Below are 18,356 nucleotides of genomic sequence, written 5' to 3' on the forward strand. Positions count from 1 at the left end.
GTCATTCGACGAAGCCGTAGACAGTGGTACCTGTCTGTCTTCGGGCAAATATCTCCTAAACTGTATAGGTTTAGGAGATATTTCTTGGACCTTCAGGTAAGCCTTAATCTAGGCTTACCTGTAGGTCAAAGTGGCTTGTAAGGGTTTACAACCACTTTAAGAAACCAATGTTTTTTTGTTTTTTTTAAAGAAGATACAATGGTGTGGTATGGGAGGTAGTTCTTCGCGATCACAGGGCTGTGATCTTTAGGAGGTTGGACAAATTCTGAATGCCTGGTATAGAAATATCCAACTGACATTAGCAGTCATCCCATCTTTCAAGGACATAACATTAAAATCTAATCAGTTCTGCTGTTAAAAAGGTCTCTGAAATGTGAATCTTATAAAGTCCTGTGCAAATATTGCTTTAAACAAAACTCACTTTTAATGAGCATTCCTGGTTTTAGTCTTACCTCATCCATTCCAGAGGCTGTAAAATAAATGCCCACTTCCTTTGCATACTTTTGTAGCTCTCGATATTGATCATGGCTGAACTCCAGGTGGCGCTTGTGTTCCCCGTAGGTCTTTCCCCAGGAGTGTGGAGAAGTGTATGCCCTTTCCAAGGCTTTTTTGTTGAATTTGTACTCCAGTTCACTTTTCTGGAACTTTGCACAGTCCGCACCGCAATCCTGAAAATTTAACATACACATCTTAATGAAAACATGTTAGTGTCTAGCTGAGAACAAGATCGGGTCACCGAACATTAATACATATATATACTTTTTTGTACATGCTTGCATCTCTACAAGACCCTGGTGGTGAGATAACTCAAGACTGTAAACATAACATAGAAATTATAAAAGGGGTACCACTCTACTTGGATTTTCTTTAAGTGGATAGTGATACTCAATACTTTAAAGGTCAGCACCTGGAACTATAGTAAGATCTCAAGACACTGGAAAGAGCCTACACTACCCAACCTATAATCACTTTGGGGTTGACTGACATGGTATTATACTATAATGCCCACCAAAACCAAATTTTTACTCATCTGTTGGGTAAGCCAAGATGAATCCCCTCCCGTGTCCTTAAAGCAGTGGTCCGCCCACCACTGCAAAATATTAAAAGCCAGCAGCTGCACACACAAATCAAACTTACCTGTCCTGGAGTCCAGCAATGTTGGCACCGCAGCCGGTTTCATCAGCCGTCGGGTGCATGCTGCCTCCATTGCGAGTAAGGGAATATGGCAGTGGAACCTTACGGCTTCACACCGGGAACCCTACTGCCTTACCATACCTGTGAAAGACAGGCATCCTTCCCCCCCGTGGCACCTGGGGGGGGGGGGGGGGTGGGTGTTAGTACAACGAGCGGAAGTTCCACTTTTGGGTGGAATGCTTTAATGTGGACTCCTACACGCTGGCAGGAATTTGTCATCACTCTAGTTCTGTCATAACTACAGATCTAGTGCAAGCGGGGCCATCTTTTTACCCTTTCTGAAGTCCAATTCTCATATCTGCTTGTGGGTTAGGAGACACCAAAAGCTGGTTGTATACATGGAGAATTAAAGCATTTGTAAACCCAACATTTCAGATTCCTGATGTGCCTGCTGTACCATATACTTGTATGAGCCTCCTGTTCTTTATATGGTTTCCTTTGTGTGAAATCCCTGGTGTTCCTGCCAGTCCCTCTGCTTTCCCAACTCCTTTAGAGCCACACTATAGCTGAATGACGGCTACAGAGAAGATCTGCTTTGCCGGTAGGGCATCAATAGATGTCCTCCCCTTAGCAAGCTGGCCACGCATCCTGCTCTGATCAACTGAGTCATTGAGTCTCGGGTGATCACAGATAGGGGTAAGGGGGTCGATCCCGACCCCTTACCACGTGATTAGCTGTCAATCAATGACAGATGATCACATAATGTAAACAGAGAAATCGGTAATCTTTCTTCACACTGGGGAAAAAAAAAAAAGCCAATCACAGTCTCCTGTTGAAGGGGCATCAGTCCTGAGCAGGGAGAGGCAAAGCTGCCACATATCAATGCCCACCAGTGGTGCCTCAGTGCCATCTAGACACGCTGCTTATCAGTGCCCATCACTGCCACCTACCGGTGCCCCTTTATCAGCATACATCAATGAAGGAGAAAAATTACCTGTTTGCAAAATTTAACAAAATATAAAAAGTTTTGCATATTTTTTTTAAGTATGTCTTTTTTTAATTAAAAATGAATAAGTAAATAAACCCAGAGGTGATCAAATACCACCAAAAAAAAAAAAAAAAAAAAAAAAAAATTTATTTGGGTACAGTGTTATATGACTGCGCAATTGTCAAAGAGTGACAGCGCTAAAAGCTGAAAAAATTGTCTGGGCAGGAGGGGTGTTTAGGTGCCCAGTAAGCAAGTGGTTAATAACTGACCACACTGGTAAGTTCTCTAGCAGGGCTGGGAACTGCGCCTGCTCTCCAATGACCAGACCTGTCCTGACAAGCCCCTACTGCACAGACATTCACTGGAAAGCTCAATGTGCTGCCGTTTCTCCTCCACAAACTGTTATACAGATGAGAACAGAGGGAATGTGATCACTTAGGAAGGGGGGGGGAGAAAAAAAAAAAAAATGAAAGCCAAAACATTTTTGTATAAACTGAATGGGCTGTATTACAAAGTAAGGGTTTGCAATCACTAAACTACAGACAGGATAATAAAGTTCATGTGAGGCCTACGATTTAACCAATTCCGGACCAGCCGCCGTTCTACTGCGGCAGGTTAGCTCTCCTGGGCGAGGCACTATAGCTGTACATCGGGCATGCGTGCACCCGTGGCAATTGGATTTGCTTCAGAACTGATCAGTCTCCAGGCCAATGAATTTTAGCCTGGACCTGGTGACCAGTTCTGGCAAATAGGAGACTGTCCCCTGCCTGCAAGTGTAAAACACAGGTAAGGGGAAGTGATGTCCTCCCCCTCTCAGGAATTATTTTCTGCTCCAGAGGAGGAGAGACAGCATCTAAACATGAATTGCACCAACACTACACTGACACGGTAACAGTACACATTTCACCCCCTGATCGCTACCCCCCCCCCCCCCGTTAACCCCTTCACCAAGCGCAGTTTTCATATTTTTCTTTGACCACTGTACTGGTGTCATTTGCGGCACTAATCAGCATTCAGGTACTTCGTAGCATGCCGAGATAGGTCTAGGGACCCCCACTAATAAAGTTTCAACCCCTCGATCACCCAGTTTGTGGTTAGGTAGTTACGGTCACTGTTCAGGTTTTTATAACATCAGAGTACCCGCCATATATTGCTGAATAAAGGTTTAACCCCCTGATAGCCTGGCGGGTAACATCAGTTTTAGCGTCAGTTGGGGTCCGCATCGCACCAGGCAGTGTCAGATTAATGCCAGTAGAGTCGACACCCACGCACGCAGCTAATAGCACTAGCTATGTGTGAACCGATCAATATATGATCAGATCTATTTTAGCATCCCCAGTAGTTTAGGGTTCCCAAAAATGCAGCGTTAGCAGGATCAGCCCAGATACCTGCTAGCTCCTGCATTTATACGTTATTTTTCTTCACTGTTTTTCACAGAAGATCTCTATAGATCTATTGTGGACCAAAGCAATTTGTATGCTGGTCAATTCATAGCCACTCATCCCCAGTTGGCCCTTGCCAGAGATTAGAAACCTATTATGGTTTCCAAATTTAAGATCTTCCTGGGCCTATCCCTCCTGGGCATTCCTAAAATGGTTGAGTTGCGGTCATATTGGTCCACTGACCCCATTCAGCAATTCTTCATGTGAGGAGATCTTGCGATTTATGCACTAACGAGAATGATCTGTCATCCTCAGGGTGACCCAGGATTTGAGTGGCTCTACAAAATGTGGCCCCTCGTAAAGCCCTTCAACCAACAGTTTGCAGCCTTGTTTACTCCCGATCAAGTTGTCTGCATGAGTCCAATTACATTTTCTGCCCGCTTGTCTATCAAACAACATCTTCCCAGCAAGAGTGCCAGATATGGTGTCAAGGCCAGACCCTGGTACAAAAAAAAAAAAAAAAAAAAAAACAGATTTAGGTGTGACACCAGCTTTTATTGTCCCTCCTGTCCTGACCAACCTGGTCTCTGCATTGGTGATTGTTTCAAACACTACCATACACTAATTGAGTATTAGTGCAGGGTACAGCACTAAATCGTCCTAGGGCACACTTACACAGGGTCTTGAAAGAGGAGATGGCCATCACATTGAGACCCCAATCTGGAACATTTACAGTATATAAAAAAAAAATAAAAAAATAAAAAGTGCATGTATGCCCATCATTAGAAGTGGGTGGATGAAGGGCGGTATTCCAATTTTGCCATACCCACTGATCAAGCCTTTTCGTTCAGACCACAGCAAACCCAGCAGCCAATTAGCCTCTAGAGTGCTTTTACAAGCAGTGGGAGGGAACTTACCCCACCCCCTCTCCCGCCATCTTCTATGGTTTTTTCAGGCTCTCCTGTCCCACCAGGGAACCCAAAAATGCAGCCTGTGGTATAGAGCTGATCGGAGACCAGAACGGCTACAATCATCTCTATGGCCTAAGAAACCAGAAGCTACGGGCATTTCATGACTCAGGTTTCACTGGATATAAACCGTGCCATTGGGAAAGCAGTTTATCACACCGATTGAGGGCAGAGGAGAGATCTAGGGTCCAACAAGTGCCCAGTGCTAGAGGCAAACCACCTGAGGAGAAAATGGGAAAAAAAGAAAATGGCCGCCGGCAGCCTCACTAAAAAAACGTCTTAAGAGTGACAAGAAAATGGTTGCCGAACTACTAGAAAATGGCTGAAGGCAGAAAAACTAGCTGTGGCTACCACAAAATGGCCGCGGAGCATGCGGGGGGCCTCCCCACATGGCTCACACAGTCCAGAAAAAAAAAAAAAAAAAAAAAAAAAAAAAAAAAAAAGAAGGAGGGAAGAGGATGAGCGAATCCTACGCGTTACGTCACAACGAGAGGCATACTAGACACCGGAATAGACGCCCAGGTACGAGCTTGGCGCTCGTTTTTACATTGTTCAGCTTGCATAAGGAAAAATTTGAGTTTTTATGATTCTATTTAAATAAAACTGCATACCCTTTTTTCAAATATACTACACCATGGTGGGCCTCTTTATCTTTCTTTGATACATTGAGCACTTAAACAATCTGAGTGAGCCAAGTATTTTAGACGCCCAGTGGAAAGAGAAAAGGATTACCCCCCCCCCTGGCTTTATTCCATACACAGTATGAACGCCTAGGAAAAGATAAATCGAGCCGAAGGGATCCCTTACCCCAAAAAACCTTGCTACATGCCCATTTACCTTACAGCAGTAAGGTAATCATTTATTACAACCACGGGTGTCAGTGACACTGAAGAGCTTTGCACTTAAAGGCACAGTATCACTGAATATCAGTATAGCAGCACACAGTGTTCTTGTGAAACACTTGCACATCTGCACTACTGTTGCACACTGGACCAAGAAATAACGTCCAATATTGCACTAGAGACTTGATAGTTTTCTCCTTGATGAAATAAGTCACTTTATGAACTATTCACTTTTTGCGTATGTTGCACAATTTTGAAATCACATATAGTCACACTATTTACTTTTTTATGCAATATTGCACATGCCGGATATATGTTTTATATTTATTTTTAAATATGTTTATTGCACAATAGAAATTTTCTTATGACTAATACTCATGTCCCTCTTAACGTATATGCCAATCAATCAATTTATGATGATATTTTATCTGCACAGTTGCACTTTATTGGTGATATTGATGAATGTTTGCTAGTCATAATCACAACTAAATATTTTTATAATTTATTATATATAAAAGAAAAACATAATATTCTGTAAGGAGCGCAACACCACCCCCCACTTTCTCATAATGGGCCAATATGCATCGCATAGTAGCCCATTATGTAGCACTTACCTGCAAACGAAGCACGCCCTGTCATCCATTTTTGCTAGTGAAGAAATGACCCAGAGGCCATTTCTTCACATCGCATGTGCCAACATCATCATCATTGGCACACTACAAGATAAGTATCTGTATACGGTGCACGTTTAGGAGATCTTTACAGTACCTATAGATAAGGCTTACCTATAGGTTACAAGTTGCAGAGTGAGAATGTACATACACATCCAAAAATGTCAAGGTCTTACTCTGCAGTCACATTACATAGTTATGCCTCCCTTCATTACAAGATATATTTGCAGGCTGACTATATTACACCCACTCACATGAGTAGGACTTGGAGCATCTGCATAAAAAATATTACAGATGGTTTCATCATAACAAAAACAGGACAACTGAATAATCTAAGTGTATGAGTAAAGTAAAGAGTGGAAAACTGGCTTCACGGTTTCCATTTTGGAAGTGGCAATGACGACTTACAGACCACTTGCATTCGGGGACAAATTGCTCATTATTCCCGTCTCCGGCCTAAAGTAATTTCAGCTGGAGGCATGTTTTAAAATGTGTTTTAACTGTTTATTTTTGTAATTTAGGAGTGAAAATTTGCAGGACCAAAATTTAGTAATGACATTGGCAACACATCTCGTCACATTTCTTTCAAGAAAACAGATAGCCATCTAAACATTTAAACAGTTTTACCTGCTAAACCATTTGTAACTTTTTCGCCAGTCTTCGTTCACACACAGGCACTAGCCACACTGCATAGCCAGGCTGCTGACACCATCATGCACAGTCCCAGCAAATGGGCGCAGCTGTATTTGCATATGACACAAATCTACACGCGTCCAGATTAAGCTATGGTGCATGCACTGCTCTGAGTGCGCACGCCGCCAAGCCGCATGCGCCATGGCTGCCAAATAAACTGAGCACAGTGGCACTCTTGCAAACACACAAGGCGAAATGCCGCACTGTCGTGCGCCACCATATAGGTTAAAAAAAAAAAAAAAAAAAACCAACCAGACAAGCAAAGGAGGTCCACTTTGAAAACACCCACAGCTAGCCCAAAGCTGCCCCGTATAGTCACCGCACACAGGTATCCAGCCTCCAGCTAGCTTGACAGATATTGTTACAATTACTGGGACACCCCAAGTTAAGTAAATCAGGGGGTTTCACTTACCCATCCAGACACAGGGCAGCTTAGAAACAAAGCCCAATCTTCACCCATCACGGCAGGCTCCTGTCACTTGAGGACCTTCAAAGACTGGGTAACCATTTCATGTTTAGGGTCCACTCCCTTGGACCTGTACAGCACCCTGCAGGAATGCCTTAGCGCTGTGGTGGCCAGGATTCCACTTTGCAGGGTCCAGCATCCAGAGGCCGCATTACAGGATCTTGTGTCTTCTTTGCGAGTCTTGGGTACCATTTATCTAAGCATATAGAGCCTGTTTTAAATGGATACGATCGGTCAATCCCTTGATTCATTTAAGAACCGTTCATGGGACTAGAGGCCTTGAGCTCAGAGCTCGAACAAACGTGCCCATTCACCTTGCAGACACTGAAACAAACCCAACCCAAACCCATTTACTTCCTGTATGGGACGGGTTATATAGGGGATCACTTCCTGTCTAAGACTTTGTCTACCAGTGTCCATTCACCTAGAGATGGCGTATAACCCAGTAGGTAATGATTAACCCAACTTTGTGTCCCATGATGTATGAAAAATGAAAGGGCCATTTGATTTGGTCTTCCGATTCCCCTTCCGAAATCCCAATGTGCATGTGATCAGCTCAAGGCCAATCAGTACTGTCCAGACAGAGGGTCAGGGGTCATGCAGCCTCAGGGCAGTCAGAATGAAAAATTCTCCTACAATGTTTAACCAGCGCTTGGCTGTACACTGATGAATCACAAGACCGCTATATTCTTTACCTCTGCCCATATCAGAATGATGTTTATTTAACTTTCTTATTGTCTCACTATACCTAAAATTTAGGAGCTGTTCTTATCTTTATGGCACTGACCTTCTCTGCTCTCTTGCTGTGTCTTGTAGTTAGTCTTGGTGTGAGAAGTTCATTCTGTTAGCCATGTGTTCCTCCTATGCAATCCTGACTAATTGGCAATACCCCCACCCAAACTCAGTATAAAATTAGACCTTGCATAGGGCATGCCCAGGCAGGGGTTTTGCACAGGCAGGAGTTTCATTGGCCACTAACATCTTGGATAAAGTATTCATATCGGATTAAGTATTGCACTTCTGCTCAGCACTTCAGCGATTGCACAAAGCGAAAATACACAACAGACTTCAGCAGAACATTAAACAGACTACAGGTGACCTGATTCTCCAAACTTTCTTCTCTTATTCATGCTTCCTCTCAATCTCACCACTCTGTATCATGCGCTCTCTATTTTTCCTTCTCACATTTGCATCGTCTCTGCTTAAAGAGGGATTCCGCCCAAAAAAAAAAAAAATATTAAAAGCCAGCAGCTATAAATACTACAGCTGCTGACTTTTAATAAATGGACACTCACCTGTCCCGGGTTCCAGCGATGCCGGCAGCAGAGGCCGATCGACCGATCGGGCCTCGGCTGCTGCCGCCGCCATTCGAGGTGAGGGAATCAGGAAGTAAAGCGAATCGGCTTCACTTCCTGGTTCCCTACTGCGCATGCGCGAGCAATAGGAAATCTCCGTGCTGTCACTGGGACCCGTGTGTGTCCCAGCAGACAGAGCGGCAGGGCAGGAAATGGTGTAGACTCCCGTGGGAGTCTATGCCCGGAAGTGGGTGAAAATACCTGTCTTTGACAGGTATCTCCACCCCCCTCCCCCCTGAAAGGTGTCAATTGTGACACCGGAGGGGGGGGGGGGGGGGGTTCCGATCAGCGGAGGTTCCACTTTAGGTTGGAATCCCGCTTTAAATTCTCACTCCTTCACCCACCTTCTCCACCCCACAGCTTACATATATCACCCTCACTCCTGTCTTCACCTTATTACTGCACTCATCAGCCCCTGCTAACTCTAAATCCATATACTAATAAAGCCTGCAGGCCACTGGGCCGTGTCCCCCCACATAAGTCACACTCCCACATCACCTCTCTCACCCTTCTCCTCCTAACTTCTGGAGATATTTCCCCAAATCCTGGACCACAATTATTTACCTTCGGCCAACATAACCAGCACAACCCATCCTGCTAGCAGCCTCAATCCACACAATCTCATTTCTATTCCTCTTCAGCCTAGAGCCAGCCTCCCCTTCTCCTGTGCCCTTTGGAATGCCTGCTCTGTTAGTAACGAACTCACCACCGTCCATGACCTATTTATGACCAACTCCCTGAACCTACTTGCAATTACTGAGACCTGGATTCAAGAATCTGACCTTCCTTCTCTTGCGTCTCTCTCCTATGGTGGCCTCACTCTCCCGGGCCTAGTGGACAGAAAGGAGGTGGTGTTGGAATCCTATCCCCTCAAAGCACTTTTCAGGTTCCACCCCCCTCTCTGTCCCTCTCTTCATTTGAAGCTCACTGTATTCGCCTATTTTCTCCGGTTTCATTGAAAATTGCTGTGATCTATCGGCCCCCTGGACCGGTATCAAACTTCCTTGACGACTTCTCTGCCTGGCTACCCTACTTTCTCTCCTCTGAAATTCCAACACTCACTCTTCGTGACTTCAACATCCCTGTTAATCTTAACACTCCTACTAAGCTGCTGAGCCTAACCTCTTTTGATCTAACAATGGACAAGTGCTTCCACTCACTGTTGGCAACTGCCTTGACATCATCTTCTACCTATGCACTCCGCACACCCTCTCCAATATTCCTTTGCCTCTATCTGACCACCACCTTATTAGTTTCAATCTCTCCTTGTCTGCCTCCTCCTTACCCTCCAACTACCTCTTTTCTCTGCTACAGATTGTCTACGACAAAATTTCCTTATCCTGCCCCAACTTAGCTACTTCTGTGTACAACAGTTCGCTGTCATCCACCCTGGATACCTTGGCCCCCCTTACTACGCACAGAATCAGGCCCTGGCCGCTGCAACCCTGGCAGACAGACAATACCAGAAGCCTCAAAAAACGTAGCCGTGCTCTTGATAGTCTGTGGCGTAAAACTAAGTCACAGCAAGACTTCAGCCAATATAAATCTGCCCTCCAAAAATACCATTCCTGCCTGCACGCTGCCAAACAGACCTACTTTATCACTCTCATTAACACCCTCTCACACAGTCCCCGGCAACTCTTTTCTACCTTTACCACTCTACTTCCTCCTCCATTACCCCCACCCACTAACTTACTCACTGCCCAGGAGATTGCTCATCACTTAAAAAATAAGATTGAGACGATTCGTCTTGAGATCTCCGCTCTACAGACATCTCCCTCACCTCACACTCCCTGTCCTCCTGCACAATCAATATTTCCCTCTTTTGACCCAGCTACTATAGAGGAAGTCACTAAACTTTTTTCTAATGCCCACCTAACCTCCTGCCCCCTGTTCCTTCTCAAATACTACGGTCACCATCTGACTCAATCCTACACTCCTTAACTCATATCTTCAACCTCTCCCTCTCTACTGGCATCTTCCCCAACCCTCTAAAACATGCACTAGTCACTCCCATACCAAAACAGGCCTCAGACCCCACCAATCTTAACTTAAGACCCATCTCTTTACTCCCTTTTGCCTCCAAACTCCTTGAACGTTTAGTCTACAACTGACTGAGCAACCACCTCATTGAAAATAACCTTCGATCCTTTTCAGTCTGGATTTCGCCCACAGCACTCCACAGAAACTGCCCTTCTAAAACTCACTAACGACTTACTAACAGCCAAATCCAATGGTCATTATTCCATGCTCTTACTCTTGGACCTTTCTGCTGCCTTTGATACAGTTGACCACCCTCTCAAAAAATTCAATTTGCTTGGTCTCCATGACTGCACTCTCCGTTGGTTTGAATCTTACCCATCTCATCATACCTTCAGTGTCACTTACAACTCCACTTCCTCTTCTCCAACTCCTCTTACCGTTGGGGTCCCCCCAAGGTTCTGTCCTTGGACCTCTACTATTCTCGATCTACACGTCCTCCTTGGGTCAGCTGATAGCCTCCCATGGCTTTCACTACCATTTATATGCCGATGACACCCAAATCTATCTCCCCTCAGCTCACCCCATCAATCTCCTCACGCATCGCTGATCTACTAACAGACATATCAGCCTGGATGTCACACCACTTCCTCAAACTTAATCTATCTAAAACTGAACTCTTAATATTTCCTCCCCCACATACCCCTTCGCCTGACTACTCTGTCAAGATCAATGGCACATCTATCAGTCCATCCCCACATGCCAGGGGTAACCTTAGACTCTGAACTGTCCTTTCAGGCCCACATACAAGCCCTGTCCAAACCATGCCGCCTTAGCCTCCGCAACATTTCCAGAATACGCCCCTTTTTAACTAATGACACCACCAAGCTTCTAATTCACTCCCTGGTCATCTCTCGCCTCGACTAGTGCAATTCCCTCCTTGTTGGATTACCTTTACACAGACTATCCCCCCTCCAGTCCATAATGAATGCCGCTGCCAGATTCATCCACCTTACCAGCCATTCAGTGTCCTCCACCCCTCTCTGCCAATCCCTCCACTGGCTTCCACTCACCCAACGAATAAAATTCAAAGTACTAACAATAATTTACAAAGCCATCCATAACTCTGCCCCCAGCTACATAACTGACCTAGTCCCAAAATACCAACTAAACCGCCCTCTACGGTCATCCCAAGGCCTCCTGCCCTCTAGTTCCCTTGTCACCTCCTCCCATGCTCACCTCCAGGATTTCTCCAGAGCTTCTCCCATCCTTTGGAACTCCCTACCCCAATCTGTCCGACTGTCCTCTAATCTATCCATCTTTAGACGATCCCTGAAAACCCTTCTCTTCAAAGAAGCCTATCCTGCTTCTAATTAACACTGTTTTACTTCCTCCATCAGCTCATCCCCCACAGCCATTACCTCTTGTATCAATTGCCCCTTCCTTTTTAAATTGTAAGCTCTAACGAGCAAGGCCCTCTTATTCCTCTTGTGCCAAATTGTAATGTAAATGTAATGTCTGTCCTCATGTTGTAAAGCGCTGAGCAAACTGGCGCTATATAAATTATTTTTATTATCATTATTACTGCTGATGAGAAAAGGTATTTAGTAAAGGTGAACTGAAATGTCGGCTGCTGAAACACATCAGCCAAAAACTGTATTTGGCATGCAGGCAGGGTCCGCACATTGCCGGGGTGTCATCCATCCTCAAGCAGAGCAGCAATCTCCCCGTGTCACAGGGCTGACTTGAGGCAGCTGCATTAACAACATCCCGCCTCCTGTGATAGATGGCACACCGAGCCAATGCTGGGACATTGAATGCAGCGTGAATCACAGGAGGCAGGACATTGTTACTATGGCTGCCCAGTCCAGCAAATTCAAATCCAGCTCCGCGACTCAACGGGAGATCGCATCAGTACAGGAATTACTGCTTGCAGGCAGCAATGGTATCATGGTTTAATCCTTAGAAAAAAAAAAAGCAAAAAAACGACAGAGAAGCTGAAAAGCATGCATTTAATCCAAGGGGTTGTGAAAAGCAATAGTCAGCAGGCAGATAAAACTCAACATTAAAAAGGAGATTTTTCAAGTTTATATTGAATTGTCAAATAGAACGATTGCTTGTCATTACAATGCTGATATTGTAAAAGTGTACAAATAATTTGTTGTCCATAGTCTGGGCACAGGTCCACTGAAAAAAAAAAAAAAAAAAAAAAAACACTGTCAAATGTCTCTGAATTAGAAGATTGTGCCTACACTACCACCATGCCAGCCCACAAGGCAAGAGGCCCAGTACATGATCCTACCTACCTGCTGTTACTTCCTGACAGAAGTTTCCTCCTTGCTTACAGACAAGGGCACATAGTGCTAAGACACTGAACATGCCTATAGCTTTATCTTGCATTTTTCTTTTCATAATCGCATGCAAAATCTGCTCATGTACAGTTCAGAACAAATCAACTACAGTGCATTTCATCTAGGGGGCTTGTATGGATCTCTTCCCAACTATAAGCAAACTGGAGTCATCTGCATGGGGTTCCTTTGTCTTCCATAATTACATTTCGCATCTCAGGTGTCATATACAATGACACCTTGTTACCACGTGATCAACAGTTTACCTAGAGCAGGGTTTCTCAACTCCAGGCCTCAAAACGCCCCAACAGGTCATGTTTTCAGGATTTCCCTCAGCTGTGGTAATTACTAAGGCAGTGAAACTGATCAAATCACCTGTGCAAAATAATGGAAAGATGAAAACATGACCTGTCGGGTGCCTTGAGGACTGGAGTTAAGGAACACTGACCTACATGTCCAATACCAAATGTGTACTTTAACCACTTATGCCCCAGACCATTAAAACGGTATAGCATCAATAAAAAACAGTGATATTAATTAAGCAGCTGCTTAAAATGAAAAAGCACAAAAACAAACCGTTACTAATAAAATTGTACAGGTCCAGACAGTGCCTAAAATTAATATAGCAGCGCTACGGTCACAAAAGATCATGAACAGCTTTCATGTGAATATATGCACAAGAAATAAAAGAATGTGATGCAAGACCCCTTTCACACAGGCGCCAAAAATAGCACCTGTGTCTCTCCAGTGTGAAAGCCAGAGTGCTTTCACACTGGAGTGGCGCGCTGGCAGGACGGTAAAAAAAAAATCCTGCAAGCAGCATTTTTGAAATGGTGAAGGATCGGTGTATACACAGGTCCTGCCCCCTGAACTGAATGGGCACCTTTTTCTTTGGGGCCACTCTGCAAAACGAGCTGCACAGTGGAGGCGAGTAGAACAGGTTTGTTTAAAAAAAAAAATAAAAAAAAAAAAAAACACACACCCCTTTAAGTATTTACTTAATATGTTATAGCTACCTTCAGGTGTTGACACTGGCACACCCAATACAGGAAGATGACTCCGCTATATAACCCCCCCCCCCCCCCCCCCTCCAGGAGTACCTCCGTTTTTGTAGCCAAGCAATATACTTAAACCTCAAAAAAGGGGCAGGACATCTGTGTCCTATGATATATGCCAAGAAAAGGATTTTACAGGTAAGCCTTTATAAAAATCCCATTTTCTTTATCATACATCATAGGGCACAGAGCCTTAAGTATTTACTTAGTGGGACATCCCATAGCAATGCTACTTGAGGAGAGGGGCCAAAGATAAGATAGGTCAATATGTCCTACAGTGACTACTAGATGGGATAGTTCTCTAACCTCCAACCAAATATCTACAAACAAATGTGTGGGTTTCCAAAGACGTCTTTGGAAACCCACACCATTTGTTTGTAGATACGAGGAGAGGGAGACAACCCGTAGGGCACCCCCAGACCTCGAGGACTTCTACTGCTGCCTGCAGGACACTGCGCCCAAAGGCGATATCCTCATTCCCTCTTACATCGACTTAGTAAAATTTTGGGAATGTATGGACTGAAGACCAAGTTGTGGCCTTGCAGATTTGAGCAAAAAGGAGGCCTAGTGATGCACTGCCCAAGAAACAGTAACTGCTCAGGTAGAGTGCGCCTTAACTTAAAAATATTGGGAATCTTGCCCCTTAAATCATAAGTTTGAATTAGAATTTGCCAAAGTCACTTAGCAACAGTGGATTTCGACACTGCCTGTCCTTTTTTTTTAGGACCCTCTGGCAGAATAAATAAGACATCAGTCTTACGCATCTGAGTTTTCTTTAACCACTTAAAGTGGTTGTAAACCCTTACAACCAACTTTGGCCTACAGGTAAGCCTAGATTAAGGCTTACCTGTAGGTCCAAGAAATATCTCCTAAACCTATACGGTTTAGGCGATATTCACCCAAAGACAGCCACAGCTGTCAGCGGCGCGCAGGCACACAGGGGCAGGCCGCAGATCGCGGCGATATGCCACGAGTGTCAGCTCCCGTGCGCATGCGCAGGAGTGACGTCATCGCGGCTCAGGCGAATCACAGCGCTGGAGCAGCGAGACCCGTAAGTGGCTTCGGGATACATGTCAGTGTCGAAGAGGAAGACGGAGTACCGCTTCGGGGGCTTCGTTCTCAGGCAAGTTATTTATAATGAGCTAGTATGCTATGCATACTAGCTCATTATGCCTTTGCCTTACAGGGTGTTTTTTTTTGCCTTTACTTCCTCTTTAAGCCCCGGACTAATTTGCAGCCAAAAGGACCAAGCCCCTTTTTGCGAGTCTGCACAGCGTCGCTTTAACTGACAATTGGGCGGTCATGCGACGTGGCTCCCAAACAAAATTGGCGTCTTTTTCCCACAAATAGAGCTTTCCTTTGGTGGTATTTGATTACCTCTGCAGTTTATTTTTTGCGCTATAAACAAAAATGGAGCAACAATTTTGAAAAAAAAAAAAAAAAAAAAAAATAATTCTCACTTTTTGCTATAATAAATATCCCCAAATATATTAAACTTTTTTGCTCAGTTTAGGCCGATATGTATTCTACATATTTTTGGTAAAAATCGCAATTAGCGATTGATTTGCGCAAAAGTTATAGCGTTTACAAAATAGGGGATAGTTTTATAGCATTTTTATTATTTTTTTTTTACTAGTAATGGTGGCGATCAGCGATTTTTGTGACTGCAACATTATGGCGGACACATCGGACATTTTTGGAACCATTGTCATTTATACAGCAATCAGTGCTATTTAAATGCACTGATTCCTGTTTAAATGACACTGGCAGTGGAGTTAACCACTAGAGGGCAGTGTAGACGTTATGCGTTTTTTATTGTAGGGAGCGTGGCCTGGCATGTGTCGTCACCGATTGTCCTTCCCTATATAAAAAAAAAAAAAAAAAAAGGAACAGACGATTGGTGACAGCCACACAGGGAAGCACGGGGAGAGGTTGGTTTACTGTGACCCGATCGCGGGACACCAGCAGCGGCTGGTCCCGCGGCCGTCACAGAGCACAGGACCGGGTCGGGAGCGTGCCACATTCCCGACCCATGGCTGGGCCCTTAAAAAGAAACGTACAGGTACATGCTTGTGCCCAGCTGTGCCATTCTGCCGACGTACATCGGCGTGAGGCGGTCCTTAAGTGGTTAAATAGATTTTCACTGCTCTCACTACATCAAGACAAATGTAGTAATTTTTTCTTCCCTGGAACATAGTTTTGGGAAAAACGATGGCAGGACAATATTCAGATGAAAGCCTGAAATCACTTTTGGCAAAAAGCCTGGACGAAGGTGTAACATCACTCTGTCCTCATGAATAATCAAATGCGGCTCTTTACAAGAAAGCCAATTCTGAAACCCTCCTTGGTGAGGATATAGCAACCAAAAATATCAGCTTCCTAGTCAGAAGGACTAAGGGAACACGCCAAAAGTGGTTCAAAAGGCAGTTTTCGTAACACTGACAAAATGAAATTCAAGTCCCAAGGGGTTAAAAGGTAATTTAACTGGTGGATTAATCCACATCACCCCTTGCATAAAACCGATAAGGATGAGACCTGGCCCTTAATAGTACTTAGGGCCAACTTGATCTCTACGCCCAACTGTAGAAAGGCAAGGATTCTGCCTATAATATCTTTGAGGGTGCCAACCCTTGGATTCACACCAGGACATAAATACAGCTCTGGAAATTGGTTTCCTTGCATTGATTAAAAAGTTTAGATAGCAGACCTAGAAAGCCCATGCTTCAGAATGGGGATGAGAATTGCCAAGCTGTTAAATTCTGTGTTCGTAAAGTAGGATGGAATATTAGCACCTGCGATAGCAGGTCTGGCCTTAGTGGGAGGGGCCAAGGACCCTCCACTGCCATCTTTACTATCTCTGCGTACCATGACCTTCTGGGCCATGCTGGTGCTACCAGAATGACCGGCTTTTTTTCCAGCTTGAGCCTGGAAAGAAGTTGAGGCAGCAACTGAATCGGGGGTGGGCGGACGTAGATCAGTGAAAACTGATCCCACAGGGTTACCAGCGCATCTGTTCCGTATGCGACTGGATCCCTTGTTCTGGGCACAAAGCTGACTAACTTCATGTCGAATCTGGATGCTAGAAGATCTATGTCTGGAGTCCCCCATCTTTGGCAAACAGCCCGAAACACTTTGGGGTGAAGAGACAGTTCCCCTGGGAATAACTGCTGGCAACTTCGATAGTCCACCTGCCAATAGGGATGGGACATTCCTTTCTACCCAAGTTAGGATATGGTTCACCTCTCCGAGCTGTGAGACTCTTGGTGCCCCCTTGGCGATTGATCTAGGCCACAGCCATGGCATTTGTCTGAATGAATTCGGACGGACAATTCTTTAACCTGGGGACGTCCAGGTTTTCAGAGCCAGATACAGTGCCCGAATATCTAGGAGGTTGATGGGCAGGGCTCTTTTGATCACTGTCCCTGGACAGTCGTCTCTTCTAGTAGCGCTCCCCAGCCTGAGAGGCTGGCATCTGTTACTACTTTCCAGACTGGTCTGAAGGATTTCCCCTTCAGTAAATTCTGGCTTCGTAACCACCAACTGGGGCTTTGAAAAACTCTTGGGGACAGCCGCATTGGCAAGTCCAAAGCTTAGTTTGTCTTGTTCCAAGCAGAGAGGATTCTGTTTTGCAACAGTCTTGAATGGAACTGGGAACAGGGGACTGCTGCGAATGAAGCTACCATCTTTCCCAACAACCTCATTCAAAGGCGAATTGAAGGATTTGCTTTTGACCTGACCATCCGTACCAGCTCTTGTATGGAGCTGATCTTTGCTGGCATCAAGAACACCCTTTTCTGGGCTGTATCTATGGTCAGGCCTAAGTAATCCAGCCTTCTTACTGGTTTTAAGGAAGATTGCATGCCCTTTGTCACTGGGGACCCCTGGGGTGAAGATTCGGGAGTCACCTGTGTCCAAGCACATGCTTTTAAAAGTTCTAAACCAGGGGTCTCCAAACTGCGGCCCTTTGCTTGCTTTTATTGGCCCTTGGGGCACCATTTTCATCCATTAATTCCTACAATGGGGCATATCCCCCCCTCAACTGACACCAAAGGAGCAGAATTCCTCCCAATGACACCAAAAATGCAGCACAATTCCTCCCAATGATAATCAACATTGGACCCCAATTAAAAGGACGCTATTCCTCCCATGGACACCAAAGATGCGGCATTGGTTATTTCATCTGACGTTGGGACCTTTTCTGCTCCCAATGCCCACAGTTCGGCCCCCCCTTAAGTCTGAAGGACAGTAAACTGGCCCTTTTAGAAAGTTAAGACCCCCCGTTCTAAACCATTGAAGTGTTCTATATACATTGTTTGAACATCTGGTTTCTTCTTATGCTCATCGCTGAAGGAGGAAACCATAGACTCCGAAACGAGTCGGTGAGAAACCGTATAACTGCACTGTATATTTACATGCTATATTAGTTCTAATAGATGGTCAAACTTCATGTTTTTAAAGGTGTATATACTTCATA

The 18,356-nt window shown here is 44.8% G+C and overlaps 1 protein-coding gene across 1 annotated transcript in view; it reads right to left on the minus strand.

Moving 5' to 3' along the window:
- NANS (N-acetylneuraminate synthase) overlaps positions 1–18,356 on the minus strand; it is a 49,551-nt gene that overhangs the window by 19,605 nt on the left and 11,590 nt on the right. The window contains exon 2 of the mRNA XM_077475383.1: positions 453–668. Within this exon, the coding sequence (XP_077331509.1) occupies positions 453–668 (216 nt within the window). The remainder of the gene's footprint in view (positions 1–452; positions 669–18,356) is intronic.

Source organism: Lithobates pipiens, unplaced genomic scaffold (genome assembly GCF_037356315.1).
Source record: "Lithobates pipiens isolate NorthernLeopardFrog02 unplaced genomic scaffold, aLitPip1_a1.2 Scaffold_13, whole genome shotgun sequence".
Taxonomy (NCBI): domain Eukaryota; kingdom Metazoa; phylum Chordata; class Amphibia; order Anura; family Ranidae; genus Lithobates; species Lithobates pipiens.